This window comes from Thunnus thynnus, chromosome 18 (genome assembly GCF_963924715.1).
Source record: "Thunnus thynnus chromosome 18, fThuThy2.1, whole genome shotgun sequence".
NCBI lineage: Eukaryota > Metazoa > Chordata > Actinopteri > Scombriformes > Scombridae > Thunnus > Thunnus thynnus.
Window position 1 is genome coordinate 2,757,050 of NC_089534.1, and position 16,808 is coordinate 2,773,857.

Consider the following 16,808-nt stretch of genomic DNA (forward strand, 5'->3'; position numbering starts at 1 on the left):
ATTAATTGTTCGGTCTGAAGATGGTGAAAGATGCCTGTCACATCTAGTCGATTAATCAATTAGTTGCCGACTAGTCAATTAATCACCAACAATTTTGATAATCAATTAATCATTTTGCTTCTTAAATGTGAATATTTTCTAGTTTCTTTAGTCTCTCTGATAATAAACTGAATATCTTTGTGTTGAGGACATTTGAGGACGTCGTCTTGGAAACACTGATCAACATTTTTCATCATTTTCTGACATTTTATGGACCAAACAACTAATCAATTAACGATCAATAATGAAAATAACATTAGTTGCAGCTTTTAATCTACAGTGAGATAAAACAAATAAAAGTCTTCTTTGCTTAATAAAAGACTTAAATGATTAATCGATTCTTAAAGTTGTTAGCTATTAAACAGCTGATTGATTAATTGATTTATCGTTTCAGTGCTACAACAGTCACCCTCAAGAATTCTCTACATTTGAATATTTCTAGTAAAATTAATTAAAGTTGCTTTTTTGCTCATTAATTATTTTCTTGTGGCTCTTCAGCTGTACGGTCTAATTTTAGAAATCTCTTATTTATGATCAGGCGATACACTTGGCGATACAATGTTTCTTCCATTTAAGAAACGCTGCTGAACTCAGGTCTGTAGTATCACAACCTGAGTTAAAGACGATCATTCAGGCTTTTATTTCATCCCGACTGCTGCTGTTCACCTGCCTCAGCCTGTCGTCTCTGGACCGTCTACAAATCACATCACACCCATCTTTACATTGGCTTCCCATCAAGTTCAGGATTCATTTTAAGGTTCTGCATGGACAGGCAGCTGTGTACATGTGACCTGCTCCATCCTGACATCACCAGCAGGTCACTGAGGTCTCCTGACCAGAGCTTACTGGTTGCTCATGAATGAAAACCAAAAGGTGATCTTTGACTCCAACACTGAGGAACTCTCTTCTTATAGACAATCTGCAGCCTCTGTTGACGCCTTTAAAAAACAGCTCAACACTCATTTATTTAAACCGGCCTTTGTCTCACCTCCTGCTGTGCTTCACTAAATAAACTTTACTTACTGACTTGTTTAAAGAATTATAAAAATTGTGAACTGATCCTTTGAGAAACTAGCTGAGCAACTGCTTCCATGAAAACAAGCTGCTGGTGCAGGTTGAGTTGAACTGGTTATCATTTGCTGCCGTATGACTGTGTCAATATTTAAACAACAGCTGCCTGCAAAGTGCTCCATTAAAAAGGAGCACAACACTGTATTTAACGTTCTGCAGTCATTCTGTTGACTGATACACATATTGTTGCTTTAATGAGAGAAACTGACAGGAAGAAATATTCAGATCCTTTACTTCAGTAAAAGTACTAATACAACAATGTAAAAATACTCCATTACAAGTAAAACTCCTGCATGAAAAATCCTCCTACAGTAAAAGTACATAAGTATTATGAGCTTGATGTAGTTAAAGTATTGCAGTAAAAGTACATAAGTATTATGAGCTTGATGTAGTTAAAGTATTACAGTAAAAGTACATAAGTATTATGAGCTTGATGTAGTTAAAGTATTGCAGTAAAAGTACATAAGTATTATGAGCTTGATGTAGTTAAAGTATTGCAGTAAAAGTAGTGGTTTGGTCCCTCTGACTGATATATTATTATATATGACATCATTAGATTATTAATAGTGAAGCATCAGTGTTAGAGCAGCATGTTACTGTTGTAGCTGCTGGAGGTGGAGCTAGTTTACACTACTTTATATACAGTTAGCTAGTTTAGTCCAGTGGTTCCCAACCTAGGGGTCGGGCCCCTCCAAAGGGTCAGCAGATAAATCTGAGGGGTCGTGAGATGATTAATGGGAGAGGAAAGAATAAAAAAACAAAGTTCTGATACACAAATTTGAACATTTATTGAAATGAAAGCATGTGAGAAGTTTAGAGGGAAAAATCACTATTTGGTGGAGCTGTTAACAACTCATAGACATGTGAAATGTGACCCCGACTACACACTGCTTTTTGTAAGACGTCAAAAGACAAAAAAGGTTGGAAACCACTGGTTTCATCTTTAACAATGTGTTGTATTTTAAAAGCTTGTTATATTATCCATTGTGTCAAATCTTCATCTGAAAAGTAACTAAAGCTGTCAAATAAATGTAGTGGAGTAGAAAGTACAATATTTCCCTCTGAAATATTAAATATAATATAATAAAGTACCTCAGAACTGTGGGTAAGTACAGTAGGTGAGTAAACGTACTTTCCGTGACTGTCCTTTACATAAACATGTCATTAACAGTCAGCTGAGCGCCGCTTCAGCTTCATAAAAACAAAAAATAACTGTTTTGGATCCAGACTGCTGAAAACAGTTTGGACGCTCGTTTAATTCAGACAGTAGCGAGCTAATCGAAACTTATCAATTCTTTTGAGACAAAACAGCTGCTTTCGTCGATATATATATAACGTTAGCTAGCTTTCACATTTCAGAACAAACCGAATCTGAAAGTTGGTTTTAGTGACAGAAACAAAGAGCTGAGTAACGACATGTTAACAGCAGACCTCCAGCGGACACCGTTAAAAGCTAAATTTAGCTGTACTGAGTGTGTACAGAGGAGAATGAAATGCAGTTTGAAGGGTTTTGTGTTGTGTATTGGTACCTGCAGAGGTCCTGGTACCGCTGGCTGCCGTCCTCCTCCGCTCCGGACCGGACCAACAAACATCCCCAACACGCCCCGAACCACAGCAGCAGCTCCAGAGACGAGCAGCGGCGGCCTGAGCGCACAAACAACATGTTTTACTGTCTGCGCAGCCGAAACTAACCCGACATGATACAGCAGAGCCTGTCTGCTCCGGACCCAGTCAGTAGGAAGTGACTGCACCACATGACAGGACGTCACATGACAGGACGTCACATGACACCTGTGATGGGGAGCTGACGCTGCGTTCAAAGGCCGTGGGAAAACTTTGAATTTCTGTGATAAGCAGTTTGGAAGGTTGTTTTTCTTAACGTTGAAAATGTCTCAAAGTAGATTTTTATTTTTATTTTGTAGTAAATCTTACATTAGAGTCATTCTGTTGTGGAAAGTAAGTACTTGCAGCCATCTGGTTAAAAATAAAGTTCTCCATCTTACCGGTATCAAAATGTCTCCCTCTCACTGTACTTTGTGTAAATAAAATGTTTTTTTTGTTTTTTGGTTTTTTTGCAAATCCAACACATATAATACACTTAAAAGTTTACCTTCTAAGTTTTCTGCACTGGCTTGAACAATGACTGAACTACAGGAATCGGACAATTTAATCATATTATTTTAAACAAAAAAAGTCTTAAAAGGTCCAGTGAGCATCAACCTGAGGCAGGACTAGTCACATGACTGGTGTCTGTTAAAGGTGCTTTATAAATAAACTTTACTTACTTATAATTGTTTTAAGCTTTGTGTTGTTTCTATTCATTCATTTATTTTTGACTCAAGACCATTATCACATAATATGGAGCACAAACACATACAATATAATAATAACAAAACAACGACACACTGCATAGATACAGTACAACAAATGTTACTTAAACAATGGAAGGGCACCTCATTTATGAATAATTTTTGATTTACCTGATTGTAATAACAAAATTTTGAAATTTGAACGCAGATCCTCTGGTTTATTTCTTCTTCTGTCCATTTCTGCTGCATACAACTACGATTGGAGGGATAAATAAAGTTGTAGTGAATTGAAGAAGCTTCTCTTCAACAGAAAAGCATCTGTGCCTTGCTCAAAGGCCACCAATCCAGAGAGCATCAAACATTTGGTGCTCACTCTTTCTCAAAATGTCTATACATACCAAAATGTCACTAAAGGAGTATTCTAAAAATGTTTCTGAATTTATGATACACCTAAAATTAATGAAAATGGTGTTAAAAATGCTTTAAATATTGTTTTAAACTACTCTTATACTAATGTACCTGTCTTTAATCATGGAGTTTAATCTGGGAAAGGAAGTGGTAATGTACTGTACATAATTTATATAAACAAGGATAAATTACAGTTGATTTTTGTACTACAGCGTGTTTAAGTGAAAGAGTATACTGCCCTCTACTGTTCAGACTGGAGCAAGAAGGTCTCATCAGGGTGAGTGATCACACCTGCTGAGTTTCCTGGTTGATGGTTAATCAGTTATCAGATCTGCTGAGTTTCCTGGTTGATGGTTCATCAGTTATCAGATCTGCTGAGGTTCCTGGTTGATGGTTAATCAGTTATCAGATCTGCTGAGTTTCCTGGTTGATGGTTCATCAGTTATCAGATCTGCTGAGTTTCCTGGTTGATGGTTCATCAGTTATCAGATCTGCTGAGGTTCTTTCTTTTTTTTGAAGTTTTGCTGCACTGCAGTCGTTGGTGAAGCAACATGTGGCTTCTGCTGCTCTTCGTCTGCGTGTCGACAGGTACAGACTGAAGCACTGAGACTGCACATGTTCTGCTAAATAAGGATGATTATCAGCTGGTTTCTTTTTATCTAGTTGGTGGCGTCCCCATAAACGCAGCCCATGATGCTACTAGTGCTCCAGGTTGGTGCTCACTGGATTAGAAACTTTGCGACCACTTGCACTTTTTACATATGTGACAACATAAAGAATTTCTTCTATAGGTAATGTTACTATCACTTCAGTGCCTGATGTGCAACAGCCAACCATGAAAGACCATTTAGAAGGTAGATATATATTATTGTCTTGTGCTGATATTTTATAAATCATAATTATTTTCCATAAAAGTCAAAATAAAAGTGACAAAACTTGGTATGATTTGGGCATCTTTCTTTCTGCAGGCAGACTCCCCTTAAATGACACCAGGAATGTGACTAGTCCTGCCTCAGGTTGGTGCTCACTGGACTTTTTAAGACTTTTTTTGTTTGAAATAATATGATTAAATTGTCAGATTCCTGTAGGTGTTGTTATTTCAGTCATTGATCCGCTACAGCAAGCCAGTGCAGAAACCTTAGAAGGTAAACTTTTAAGTATATTATATATGTTGAATTTTACACAAACTTCAGTGACCTTGTTGTTAAACTTACACTTAAACTGTCATAGAGCTTCATGAAGACTTGGTTGTCCAAGAGGGAGATGTTTTGATACCGGTAAGATGAAGAACTTTAAAACTATTTTTTCCAGATGGCTGCATGAAAGATGTAGTGTCACCTGGGAATTGTAGGAAAAGTGAGTCTTAAACCAGCAGTCAGGTGTCCATATGAACAGTGAAAGAGGTTTTCCTCGCTGTAATCATTCCTCCTGTTCATACTGGATATTAATAGATCCTTCAAATGTGTTTTTCAATGGAAGAGATGGAGACCAAAATCCACAGTGTGTCCACACAGTCATTTAAAAGTTGATGTGAAGCTTCTATTCAGCGTCAGCAGTCTGAGTTAGTCATATCAAGTGGATATCTGACACATTTACAGTCTTTTTAGCATCAAATTCCCTCTTTGTGTTTCCTCGGACAGTGTTTCCTTGTTGAGCTGCAGGTGGAAGTATAGTAACAAAAAGAGGAACTTTGGCACTAAAAAGACTGTAACGTTGAAAGATATCTACTTGATTTGACTCATTTGGACGCTGAAGCTTCATATTAGCTTCATTTTTTACACAGAAGGAGGACTGTGGATTTTGTCCCCCATCACTTCCATTGTAAGGTCATTATGAAGGGATCTTCTAATGGTCAGTATGAACAGGAGGAATGATTACAGCAAGAAAAACAGCTTTAATGCTCATTTGGGCTCCTGACTGTTGTTTTAAGACTAAAATATGAAAGCTCATAAACAGTTTTTAAAAAATATATATATATATACTGTATAATTTAATGCTACCTGAATTTTGGCAGGAAACTTTTCAAATGTTACTAAAAATGGCATGAAGTGTTGAAACAGTTTTTGTTCAGCTGTTGGTAATAATCTTAAACACATGGCTGTGTTACAGGAAGACAGGAACGCTGTGGAGACCCTGTGGGCGGACGCCATCGTACCGTACACCATTAGTTATGAACTGGGTGGGTGGTTGTGGTTCTAAGCAGCTCTGATGTAAGACCACCAGAGCGAAAATGACAAAACGGCTTCTATGTTTCCACCCTTACAGCTGATCGAGAGTCAAACATCCTCGCCGCCTTCAAGATGATATCAGATTTCACATGTGTTCGCTTCCAAAAGCGAACCACAGAGCTGAACTACCTGAAATTCCTGAACAGCAGAGGGTGAGATGCGTTTCTGTTTAAAGGTCACCACAACAAAGTACGAGGAAGCTTATCTTCTCTCTCTCTTTTCTCTCTCTGTGTGGTTTTGTGAGTTTTGTTCTCACTTTATTATTTGAATCACTGATAGAACTGGTGTGTGTGAGCTGTGATTCAAAGGTCTGAAACCAGGTTGTTCCAATATCATATAGGAACTTGTTGGTTGTTCTTACAGCACTGACAAACTACCTTTTTATTTAAATCAACAACTAAAGCAGGGTCCCTTTATTCCTCCCATAATAACCCATAAACTGAACTGGAAACAGTTTTCATAGGGACCATAAGTGTGAACAAAAATGTATTTTATTGCATCTTTATTGAATCCAGATTTGAAGATAACAGGTGTAAATGGGGACTATTTCTTCAGGGGAAAGTAGTTCCCACTGAAAACTGTTGACAGTCTTTATCCATGTAGAGTTTAGAGATGTTGCTGAGACTGACATCTCAAAACCTGAGCAAATAAAATCAAAAACTATTCTGCATGGTTATAAATTACTATTGTAAGTGAGAAAATATGTTTTTGTAATTTGGCTGAACAGATTCCTTTTAAGTTGCACAGGGATTCAACTGGTTTACAGGAAGTTCTTGTTTTGTTTCTGTAGCTGTGCGTCCTTCGTCGGCTGTCGAGGAGGAGCCCAGCCGCTGTATTACGGCCGGTCGTGTAGCGTTGGGAACCTCTGCCATGAGATCATCCACTCACTGGGGCTGCATCACGAACACACACGCAAGGACCGGGACCAGTACATCACTGTGCAGTGGACCAGTATCACACCAGGTGAACACACACACAGCTGACACTCGTTTCCTGTTTTGCAAAACACCAGCTGTGTCCAAATAGTTGACGTACAATATACATAAAGCTGCATTAATCTCTTTGTAGGCTATTTGAGTGCAAAAGAAAGAGGGTTGCAATTAAGGATTATTTTTATTAATTAATCGTATTTTCTTGATTCATCATTTTTGGTGAAAGTGGTGAAAAATGTCTGTTACCCAAAGTCCAGGGTGACCTCTTCAAGAGTCTAAAACCCAAACATATTGAATTTATTATCATAGAGGACAAATAAAACAGCAAAGGAATTCAGGACAGTGAATTGTTGGTACATTATTTTTCAGTTGACCAATCGTTTGAGCTAACGCCATGTAGTCCACAATCTCACTACTTTGAAAGTGCTGGACACCAGATGTCTCCTACTTCACCGTAAAAGTTTATTTTCAGTGTTTATGCTCTGGAGGCTTCAAGTTTCCACATCACACTTGTGTATAAATTGCACACTAGACCACAATTGGCTTCAAACTATTTGTGATCATCAGCAGATGAAAGTGAAAACAAACTCTGCGCATACATCATCCTTCACAGAGAGAAGAGAACGACATCCAGCTGAAGGGAACAAGAAGAAAAACACTTAGAGGAGGAGAAACAGGAACTGAAGCATTAAGTTGCTGATTCTGTCAGATCATTATCATCACAGAGATACTTTTAGAAGTGTTAAAATGTAGATTAAAAGTTTAAACAAAAGGAAACAAAACATAATAAAGTGATTGAGCTTCATCTAGATAAAACAAACAAGTGATGAAACAAGATAAAAAGAAGGTTACCGGCCCACTCACCAGATTTCTTGCTAATAGTATGAAACATGTGTAAAAAATGTTAGATGTGGTTATCTAAGACTGGGCAAATCATCAATGTATGTGTTGTTCAAGGGAATAAAAAGAACTTCAAGATGAAAGGCGGGAACACTCTGAACCTGCCGTATGACCTCAACTCCATAATGCACTATGGGCAGTAAGTCCTTGATTCTTTTATGTCTTTTAATTTAACAGCTCTGATGGCACCAGTTAAAGATGCTCCAGGAGCTGATGTTAGCTAGTTTTCTACATTAAAACATATTGTTCTTTGTTGCAGATATTTCTTTAGTAAAGATGGAAGTCCGACTCTGTTGCCCAAGCAGAGAGGAGAGCAGATGGGTCAGAGGACTCACCTCAGCGTGCTGGATATACAGAGACTGAACAAACTCTACCACTGTGGTAACAAACTTTAAACTAGTCTGTATAAGTCTGTCTGAACAAACATAATCCACCAACGATACACATGTATATTTAAAACTCTGTAAATATGCAAAGAGTGCAGCAGAAAGTCAATTCAAACAAACAGAAAGTGAGCCAGTGATAATAAAACACATTTCTTCTTCCAGATGAACGGATGAAATCACTGTGAGCTCTGAAGACTGGAGCTTTGATGTTCTGTTAACCAGCATTCTTCAGTTTTAATAAAATTGTCAAAATCGGTTCTTGGTGCATTTTTGTTTTGTTTTTTTTTTGTTTTGTTTTGTTTTTTTTGTTTTTTAGTCATGAGGGCGACGTCAGCCTTCTGAAATATCTCAACTTAACTATTTGATATAGGATGAACTCTGCTGACTTTACCTCCAGCACCATCATAAGGTTGAACTTTTTTGGTTTTCAGTGAAATATCCTCTCAGCTATTGGACGATATTTGGTTCACATATGTAACAACTGTATTGATTAGAGATGCACGATATTATCGGCACGTCATCGGTTTCGGCCGATAAAAGCTCTAAAATGAAATATCTTTATTGATCATACTTAGTACAATCTATGCTTGCATGCATAATAGTCTCCTCAGCCAGCTGGAAAAAAATACGTGCATATATCGGCAATCAGCCACAATGAGTTGGAAATATCGGCATATCGGCAAAAAAAACAATATCGTGCATCCCTAGTATCGATCTCTCAACTTTCCACTCAGTGCTGTCATCTGGTGAACTGTTATATCTAATACCTGCAAAACGAATGATAATCCCATCAGACTTAGCTTTACTTTGTGTTTAATGCTAATTATCAAATGTTAGCATGCTAACACGCTAACAGTAAATGTTGTACCTGCTAAACATTAGTGGAAAGTGTTGAAACGGCTCCAGAAACACCGCAGAAAACTAATAACTAGAATTTTAAAAAACGCAGCGCATGTATTGCATCATTTTCTACTAATATAAAACAATTTGTTGTATGAAGTTAGTATGTAGTTTGGGACACAGCTTTAGTCTTCTTGAAGCACCTTTTGCTGAAAGATCTTTGACACCCCATAATAATCTGCTGCCTGGTGATGAGAAGATGAGCAAGAACAGTAATATGACAGATTATGAGCCAATTTGAAATCAGTATTTGTTAATTCAGGTTTTTGTTTAAGAACATGTCGACATGAACGTTTAAGACTGACGTTTCCCCCTTTTTAAAGGATTAATATCACGCTATGAACACACACAGGCTGGTTACACTTGAAATACAACTTAATGATGTTAATCAAACACTATGTACCTTCATTAAGTTTCTCTTCATATCTGTCTGAACTGAGTGGGAGTTTGTCAAGTCTACAAGAAGCTGGATTTTCTGTTTGCTGTGAAAAAATAAACATTTTAACCAGATGCTCTTCAACCAAGACACACAAATATATGCTGACCTTTTTGTATTCTTTGGTATCTTATACATCATAGATATACTTTTGCTGTGATGGTTGCATTGCACAACATTCCTCAGTGTATTAACTGACTACAATAGTTTATTTGTTCAGGGCAGAAAATGCCTCCCTATGGTAACAGCAGCCGTTCAACATCAGTACAGAACAATGGAAGTCTATTCATCTAACAACATGTTCTGTACAATAGAAGCTGACAGACTACCTGCAGCAGGTTCCTGTCTGGTTTAGACTGTAGGGGGAGCTAATGGGAGCGACTGCCCGACCACAGTACACACCAGTTGATAGGAAAGCCTCTTCCCACCTGCCCTTCATTTACCTGACAGGAAGAAAACAAGGCTGACTGTTAATGTGGGTTCAGCATTTAAAGGTAAGATTATTTACTTTTATCAGAGGGATTGGAAATTCTTGCACATGTATTAGTGTTTCACCCATAATCTTATCCTTTGTCAGGGTGCATCAGCAACACTACTAAAAACCACACACACATTCTCATTTCCAGGCAGGCTGACTCACCACACTTCACTGTGAAACAAGCTTCGCAGTATATTTACTGCAGTGCTGGTATTATTTGAGCATTGTATTGTCAGTTTCTTGAGAAGGAATGCGTTTGTTTTATCACTGTTTATGCACATTTGTGTGTGAGTATTGATTCATTGTCATCAGTGTGAAATGCAGCCTCTTAAATGTCTGAAAAACAGTACGGTGACTAACTTACCTTGTTTAATTTGGTTAAGGGTCTGTTGTAAGCTGGCACAGTGAAGCTTAAGTCTGAGACCTCTGATGAGTAAATAAAGTGTCGGGTTTGTTTGAGCGTCTCAGATTTAACTCACACAAGGTGCAAAGAGACCAGCTGGGAAATAAACTGTTTAACTGTATATTTATAAAAGTGGAATTCAGCTCAGCATCATTGCCTGAGTGCACGTCAGAGCACAAAACTGCAAAGAACATATTTTGCATTGTTTATTTTGAGTAAAAATGGAAAAAAAGGTTCTGACATCAATAATCCATATTTGTGCTCGATTGATCTTCTGCTTGTGTAGTTTATGATGCTGCATGGCTGCGACGCTGGTGTTCAGACTGCATGACAGAGGTCCTGAGCTGGTGAGGGAGGTCCTCCTGGAGCGAGGATGGGAGGAATATGATGAAGGACAACGAGAGGAGGAAGACTGGAATCTCTACTGGCGAGGCTCGGCGTTTCGCAACTCTGAATATTACAACTTGTTGCCATGGCAGCGCCTCAACCACCATCCAAAAACTGTTGGTATCACGCGCAAGGTGATTTCTAAGGGCATGAAGAATTTACTTTGTCTGTTCAAGACACCGTTTCTGGTGTCGTTCTGTTGGAAAACATGAAAAGATACGACCAGAATATCCATGTGGGCTTGTTAGTGTGTGATAAAAAGCTGTTTTTTCTTTCTATTACACGCTCTGTTACGACTTTTAAAACTGAAACATCACTGATGAAGTAACGATAAGGAGAAGCATCTGTTTTCCAAGTAAAGTTTAGTATATTTCTCACTACAGTCAACAATATAAAATGACTCAGATCCGGATCCCTTTGAAACAGTTTATGTTATTTTAGTAAGAATGTACTTTCATAACCTATAAACTGTGGGCTGTAAATATGTTATCAGTGCATTAACATTGTGTCTGTGCAGCACATTTATTTAAGGCTAAGATGTAAACATTCCTGTTTATAAGTCATCAAAACTTTGCTTTAGACTTACTTACATGTTTTTAACATTTAATTCAGCATTTTTCTTTTTTTTAATCACAGAAGTTGTAGAGCAGAGCACATTTTCATATCTGCTTCATTAAAGTACATCTGCAAAATGTTACTTCCTTTCTGTAAAATGAAGAGATAAATGTTAAAGAGTAAGTAGGTCTAGAGCCACTAGTCTGCCTGTTTAACCCTCCTGTTGTCTTCCTGTCGACCGTGCAACTTTTGTCCTCCCGGGTCAATTTTGACTCGGGAGGACAAAAGTCCACAGATGCTATGAATTTTAATAAAACACCCAAAATTCAATGAAAGTAGTGATCATTACTTTTACTTGCAAAGTGTGTGGTATGGAACCATCCATGTGAGAAATCCATATTTCTGATATAAAAACATCTGAAATTGGGTCAAATTTGACCCGAGGACAACAGGAGGGTTAGGCAGCAAAACCAAAAATATCTCCAAACAGGAGTAAGTTCAATAAGTGAAAATTATCACTCTGAAAGTATAATCTGTAATTCTCTGAAAGGACTGCTTGGCGCGCAACCTGAGGAGGATGAGAGCCACGTTTGGTTCGGCTCTCTATGACTTCAGTCCCACCGCCTTCATCCTCCCCAACGACTTCACCCGCTTCCTGGCTGAATACAACAACCTGCGTCTGACCGGAGAACTGTCGGTCTACTGGATCTGTAAACCCGTGGATCTCTCCAGAGGCAGAGGGATCTTCATCTTTGAGAATATGAAGGACTTGGTGTACGACAGCTCTGTGATCGTACAGAGGTACATCAGCAACCCTCTGCTGATCTCCGGCTACAAGTTTGACCTGAGGATCTACGTGTGTGTGAAGAGCTTTCATCCTCTGACTGTTTACATTCATCAGGAAGGCCTGGTGCGTTTCTCCACTGAAAAATACAACCTGTCGTCTCTGCAAAACCTGTACGCTCACCTCACCAACACCAGCATCAACAAGTTCGGTCCTTTCTATAAATCCGAGAAGGAGCGGGTGGGCCAAGGATGCAAGTGGACCATGAGCAAGTTCAGACATTTCCTCCACAGCCAAGGAATGAACGAGCTTCTCTTGTGGCAGAAGATCAACAACATCGTCACCCTGACCCTCCTCACCATCGCTCCCTCCGTCCCGTCCTGTCCCAACTGTGTGGAGCTGTTCGGCTTTGATATCCTGATCGATGTGATGTTTAAACCCTGGCTGCTGGAGGTCAACTACAGCCCTGCATTGACTCTGGACTGCCAAGCGGATATTACGGTGAAAAAGGGGCTAATCAGTGATCTGATTGATTTAATGAACTACACATCGATTGACAGTTTGAGAGAGAGAGCTTATCAGAGGCAAGGGTGCAAGCCGCTCTGTTTTCATGCTAACCAACCTACATACGTTTCGATACCTTTGCTCTCAAACTTTAAAGAACCCAACATTCAGAAGAAAAGAAGAGGTAGCCAGTCTCCACAAACTCAAACCCTCCCTCTGTTAAAAACTCTTCGCCAGCCTGACAAGACGAGCCAAAGGAAGTCCAGACATCATGCTTTTGTATCTGGCTGCCAAAGACACCTGAACCTTGTTGACTTTAACAAGATATACGCTGCCAGGGGCAGAATAATTAACAGCAACACAGCCGCGGCTACCAAACCCCACACAGACAAGAACCTAAACCTGATACTCGGCCCACATTCAAGCACGAACATGTCAGCGGTGAACAGACAGACGTGTCCGGCTCTTGCACCGTGCCTGATGGGCAACAGGAGTCTTGACGTGTCTGAGCTTACAAACCATGACGACACCGAAACAGAAACCGAGACGCAGGCCTCAGCAGAGACAGACGTTTCCTCTTCGATACCTGATATCCCTCAGCGGGGGTTGCGGTTCAGGAGTTCTGCTGCGTCCTGCAAGCTCCCAAACATCCACAGGTAGATACTGCACTGCGGTTTGTAAAAGTAATACATGGTCTTGGTAGAAAATTTGTAAACAGGCTGAAATTGATTTATCATTTCTTACTCTGTGGTGGGAAATATTTGTCAAGTTTTAACTTTAAGCCATGGATGAACAGTGAAGTTTAACAGTGATTATTAATCTTTTTTGCATCAATCCAACAAAGAACACATGGGGTAACAAAATAAACATTCTAATAACTAACGAGCAAAATCCTCTTGTATTACACAATTTGTGCTCAAACCAGCGTCACAGTTCAAGAGTCTGTTTCAACAAGTCACCAAAATCACTGAATCATCAAAAATGAGTCTGTTGTCCAAAATTCCTCTTTGTTACCCAATTCAAGCAAAAAAAAAAGTCTCAGTAAACATGATTTAGAAATGTTTAGACTGATTGAAGTTAGGTCATATTTAAAGATCCCCTCCAGACGTGTTTTAAGTTATATAAAAATATTTAAATTTTAATTAAAAAAAAGTCCAACAACCTCATTAAAATTTTGATTGTTTTGTTTTTGTTGTTTGAAACTATCTTTCAAGATCAGACAGAACGTGTGTTAAAAGGATGAGCATTATAAGCTGCGGCTGTATTTTCAGACTGAAGAAAAAAAACTTTAAATTGGCTTATTGTGCTGTTTTGAGCTGCTCTATTTAAGTATCTGTCTCTTTTTTTGTGTGTTTATGTATTTATAAAAAAAAATGAATTTGTATATGCAAAAAATTCTAAAAAAAAATTATAATTATAATAATTAATTATATTATGCTGCAGAATTATCTTTACTTGTCTACATGGAAGATCTTGACTTGGATTGTAGAGACATTGAGGTCAAATATGCAGGAGTGTATGAAGGTCATTATTATGACATCATCATCCTCGGTTTCTTGGTTTCTCTTGTTGTCATGGCAACTTGGCCAAAGACAAACTTTAGGACACTATGTCAAAAATGACTTTTTTACGGCTTGAAAACTCAAACTGAGAGCAGAAATATGAGCCAACAGCAGCTTCAGTACAAATAAATTGTTATTGCTTCCAAAGGTCCAACATTCATATATCATAACAAACAACTGTTGTGATTGATTCGCAGTGGGAGACTCAGGCCAGTAAAAATCCCTTTGGATGGAAACACAGCATCGAACAGACAACATATTCCTCCAGTGAGAGTTGGAGGCTTCATACGGACTTTCCCGTTTAACACAGCGACTCTGAAGGCCTCACGACACACACTGGATGTGAAGATAATCATACAGGAGCTTCACAAGCTGACCGGTCAGCTGGCTGCAGGCCAATCGGTCAAGAAGAAGTCGAGGAGTGAAGAGGAGAAAGCGAAGAAGGACACAGATGGAGAGGAAGGATTTGATTCATTGTTCTGGGGACCAAAAGATCCTCCATTGCTCAGTCAGTGCTTAAAACAGGTTTAGTTCCCTTTTTTTTCTGGATTTGGTGCTAAACAAACAACTTGTTCCTCCTTAGATTTTCTCTCAGATTCTGTTATATCTCTTCAAGAGAAACTGGCAACGTAGAAAACGTCAGCAAAGCCTGTCTGTGCCTGCATGGTTTCTCTCCGGGTTCTCAGGCTTCCTCCCACAGTCTAAAAACATGCAGGTTTGGTTAACTGGTGACTCTAAATTACCTGTAGATGTGAATGTGTGAATGGTTATCTGTCTCTATACTATGTCATGCTCCCTCATGACCCGCTAGAAGATAAGCAGTAAGAAATGGATGGATGGATAGATGGAGTGATAGTCACTTTTTCCCAGTGAAGAGTAGATAAGGGCGGAAAACAAAAGTTCTTACAGTCACTGTGACATTTATCAATAACAATATATTTCAACCAGGACGAAAACTTTTAATTTTTCAGTTGAGTTTGTGAGTACTGGCGCTAATTTTTCACTCTTGTACAATCTTAAAGAGAATAAACGACGTAAAGCTACATGCAACAGACAATTAGCAGAGACGTAAAAGTTCATCAGATAACTCGTTAAGATGAGTGACAAGTGTCGACCAAATGAAATATCAGAATGTGAGATAAACAATAATGAAACAAGGATCAAATTAGTTAATTTTCTTTAACATTTTATTGTTCCATGATCAATTACTTGATACATGAGAGTGAAATACAAAGAGATGCACTTCATTTTTTACTACTGTTTAGATACAAACTGTATTTCACTGGTTGTGTACTTGACAATAAAGTTGAATCTAATCCAATCTAAAAGAATCTATAATGTATGATTGTTGGTTTACTGATCTTTGTTTGTACAATAAGAGTTTCCTCCCAACACTACATCTATACTCACTCTGTCTCACATGCACATATGAATGCACGTCGTCATTCAGGTTGTCAGACAGTGACTTCCTCCGTTTCCTTGACGCGTACTCTGCCTGATGCGTACTTGGTTTCCTGTCGTCCGTTGGGGTAGACGGTCTTGACCGTCCCGTCAGGAAACTCTCTCCTCTTATACTGGGAAGTGTGGATCTCTCTCTGACCGCTGGGAAAGTCTACAATCTTTTCACCTGACCTGGAAAAGATGATGATGATGCAGAGAGCAAAAGATGAAGAAAAAAAAAAAGAAAAACTCTACTAAGACTGTTACACACTTACACTGGACTCCTTTAGGCTTCGGTTGTACTCGGTATAATGTTTGAGTGTGTTCAAAAATATCAGATTTAAAGCTTTAAGGCCTTGAATGCCAACAGGAATTGACAAAGATTTAAACTTTAGTTTGGCAAAATTAAATCTTTAACTCAACATCCAATAACTAGCTTTTTTTCTGGAGCTTTCAAGTCCTTCTTTCAATCTACTGGACTTAAAAGTTACAGTAGACTTTTACCTTGTATTTACAAGATCTGGACATCATAATTATGAGATTGTTTTCCTCTGATTATAAGATGTTAAGTCTTTATTATAAGAAAACATCTCCACTTTTTTATTCTGTGAATGTGATGTGCTGCCATACTAGGGGTGTGCCTGAATACAAATACATTATTCAGCAAAGCACAAATAGTGGGTTTTATATGAATTTTTAAAAATGATTTGTTGGGGGTGTTCCCCAGATATAAAGCTGAGCTACTGAGACAAGCAAAGTGCTCCCAAGAGACTCTCCATAACCTGTTGTTCCCCTTCTCCTTTCCACAAAGTTAAGTTGTAAAAAAATAGGCAATAACTGAAAAGTGCAAAGCAAGAATCACCTTTGAAGTTCCTCCCTACATATTACACGGTGTGCTGTCTCTGTGTTATGGGTGTATAAACAGGTAGAGGTCTGTCTGCAATGAGGTGATGAGTAAAGTTTTAGCTCAGTAGTCAGCGCAGTTGTCTATGATCTGGGAGACTCCAGTCCAAAAGCGGGTGTAGGGACCTCCTTCGTAAGGTAGTTTATTCATGACAACACTTAAATTTTCTAAAATTAAAAGTG

General features: G+C 38.6%; 4 protein-coding genes across 9 annotated transcripts in view; 2 read left to right on the forward strand and 2 right to left on the reverse strand.

Moving 5' to 3' along the window:
* Positions 1-3,038, reverse strand: part of igf2r (insulin-like growth factor 2 receptor) — a 53,845-nt gene extending 50,807 nt beyond the window's left edge. The window contains exon 1 of the mRNA XM_067573156.1: positions 2,640-3,038. Within this exon, the coding sequence (XP_067429257.1) occupies positions 2,640-2,773 (134 nt within the window). The 5' untranslated portion in view covers positions 2,774-3,038. The remainder of the gene's footprint in view (positions 1-2,639) is intronic.
* Positions 3,039-4,134: 1,096 nt separating this feature from the next.
* LOC137169646 (hatching enzyme 1.2-like) lies at positions 4,135-8,527 on the forward strand. Of its 5 annotated transcripts, none has more exons than XM_067572927.1 (12): positions 4,146-4,415; positions 4,491-4,538; positions 4,619-4,681; positions 4,796-4,843; positions 4,931-4,972; positions 5,058-5,104; positions 5,937-6,006; positions 6,093-6,207; positions 6,846-7,018; positions 7,945-8,026; positions 8,147-8,268; positions 8,436-8,527. In XM_067572927.1, exons 1-12 carry the CDS (start codon positions 4,379-4,381, stop codon positions 8,456-8,458), a joined length of 870 nt encoding a protein of 289 aa, XP_067429028.1. In that variant the 5' UTR covers positions 4,146-4,378; the 3' UTR covers positions 8,459-8,527. The 5 variants fall into 5 exon arrangements, with proteins under 5 accessions (XP_067429032.1, XP_067429031.1, XP_067429028.1 ...); XM_067572926.1 differs by having other exon boundaries at positions 4,158-4,415; positions 4,916-4,972; XM_067572930.1 differs by lacking the exon at positions 4,619-4,681 and having other exon boundaries at positions 4,143-4,415.
* A 1,472-nt stretch (positions 8,528-9,999) lies between these two features.
* On the forward strand, positions 10,000-15,647 carry ttll2 (tubulin tyrosine ligase-like family, member 2). The gene is made up of 4 exons (XM_067572348.1): positions 10,000-10,103; positions 10,777-11,011; positions 11,983-13,376; positions 14,480-15,647. The coding sequence occupies exons 2-4, from the start codon at positions 10,790-10,792 to the stop codon at positions 14,811-14,813; spliced, it is 1,950 nt and encodes a 649-aa protein (XP_067428449.1). The 5' UTR covers positions 10,000-10,103; positions 10,777-10,789; the 3' UTR covers positions 14,814-15,647.
* Positions 15,452-16,808, reverse strand: part of si:ch211-140l13.3 (uncharacterized) — a 46,055-nt gene continuing 44,698 nt past the window's right edge. For both annotated transcript variants that reach the window (XM_067572346.1, XM_067572347.1), the window contains exon 15: positions 15,452-15,914. In XM_067572346.1, coding sequence (XP_067428447.1) covers positions 15,737-15,914 — 178 coding nt within the window. In that variant the 3' untranslated portion in view covers positions 15,452-15,736. The remainder of the gene's footprint in view (positions 15,915-16,808) is intronic.

What these genes read in the sequence shown, in the direction of transcription:
- ttll2 (XM_067572348.1), top strand. Translation starts at nt 10,790, where the DNA reads ATGGCTGCGACGCTGGTGTTCAGACTGCATGACAGAGGTCCTGAGCTG. An exon ending in CTGTTGGTATCACGCGCAAG is followed by an intron (nt 11,012 to 11,982) that starts GTGATTTCTAAG and finishes ATTCTCTGAAAG; the next exon opens with GACTGCTTGGCGCGCAACCT. An exon ending in AAGCTCCCAAACATCCACAG is followed by an intron (nt 13,377 to 14,479) that starts GTAGATACTGCA and finishes ATTGATTCGCAG; the next exon opens with TGGGAGACTCAGGCCAGTAA.
- LOC137169646 (XM_067572926.1), top strand. Translation starts at nt 4,379, where the DNA reads ATGTGGCTTCTGCTGCTCTTCGTCTGCGTGTCGACAG. An exon ending in TGATGCTACTAGTGCTCCAG is followed by an intron (nt 4,539 to 4,618) that starts GTTGGTGCTCAC and finishes TTTCTTCTATAG; the next exon opens with GTAATGTTACTATCACTTCA. An exon ending in TCCATAATGCACTATGGGCA is followed by an intron (nt 8,027 to 8,146) that starts GTAAGTCCTTGA and finishes TCTTTGTTGCAG; the next exon opens with ATATTTCTTTAGTAAAGATG.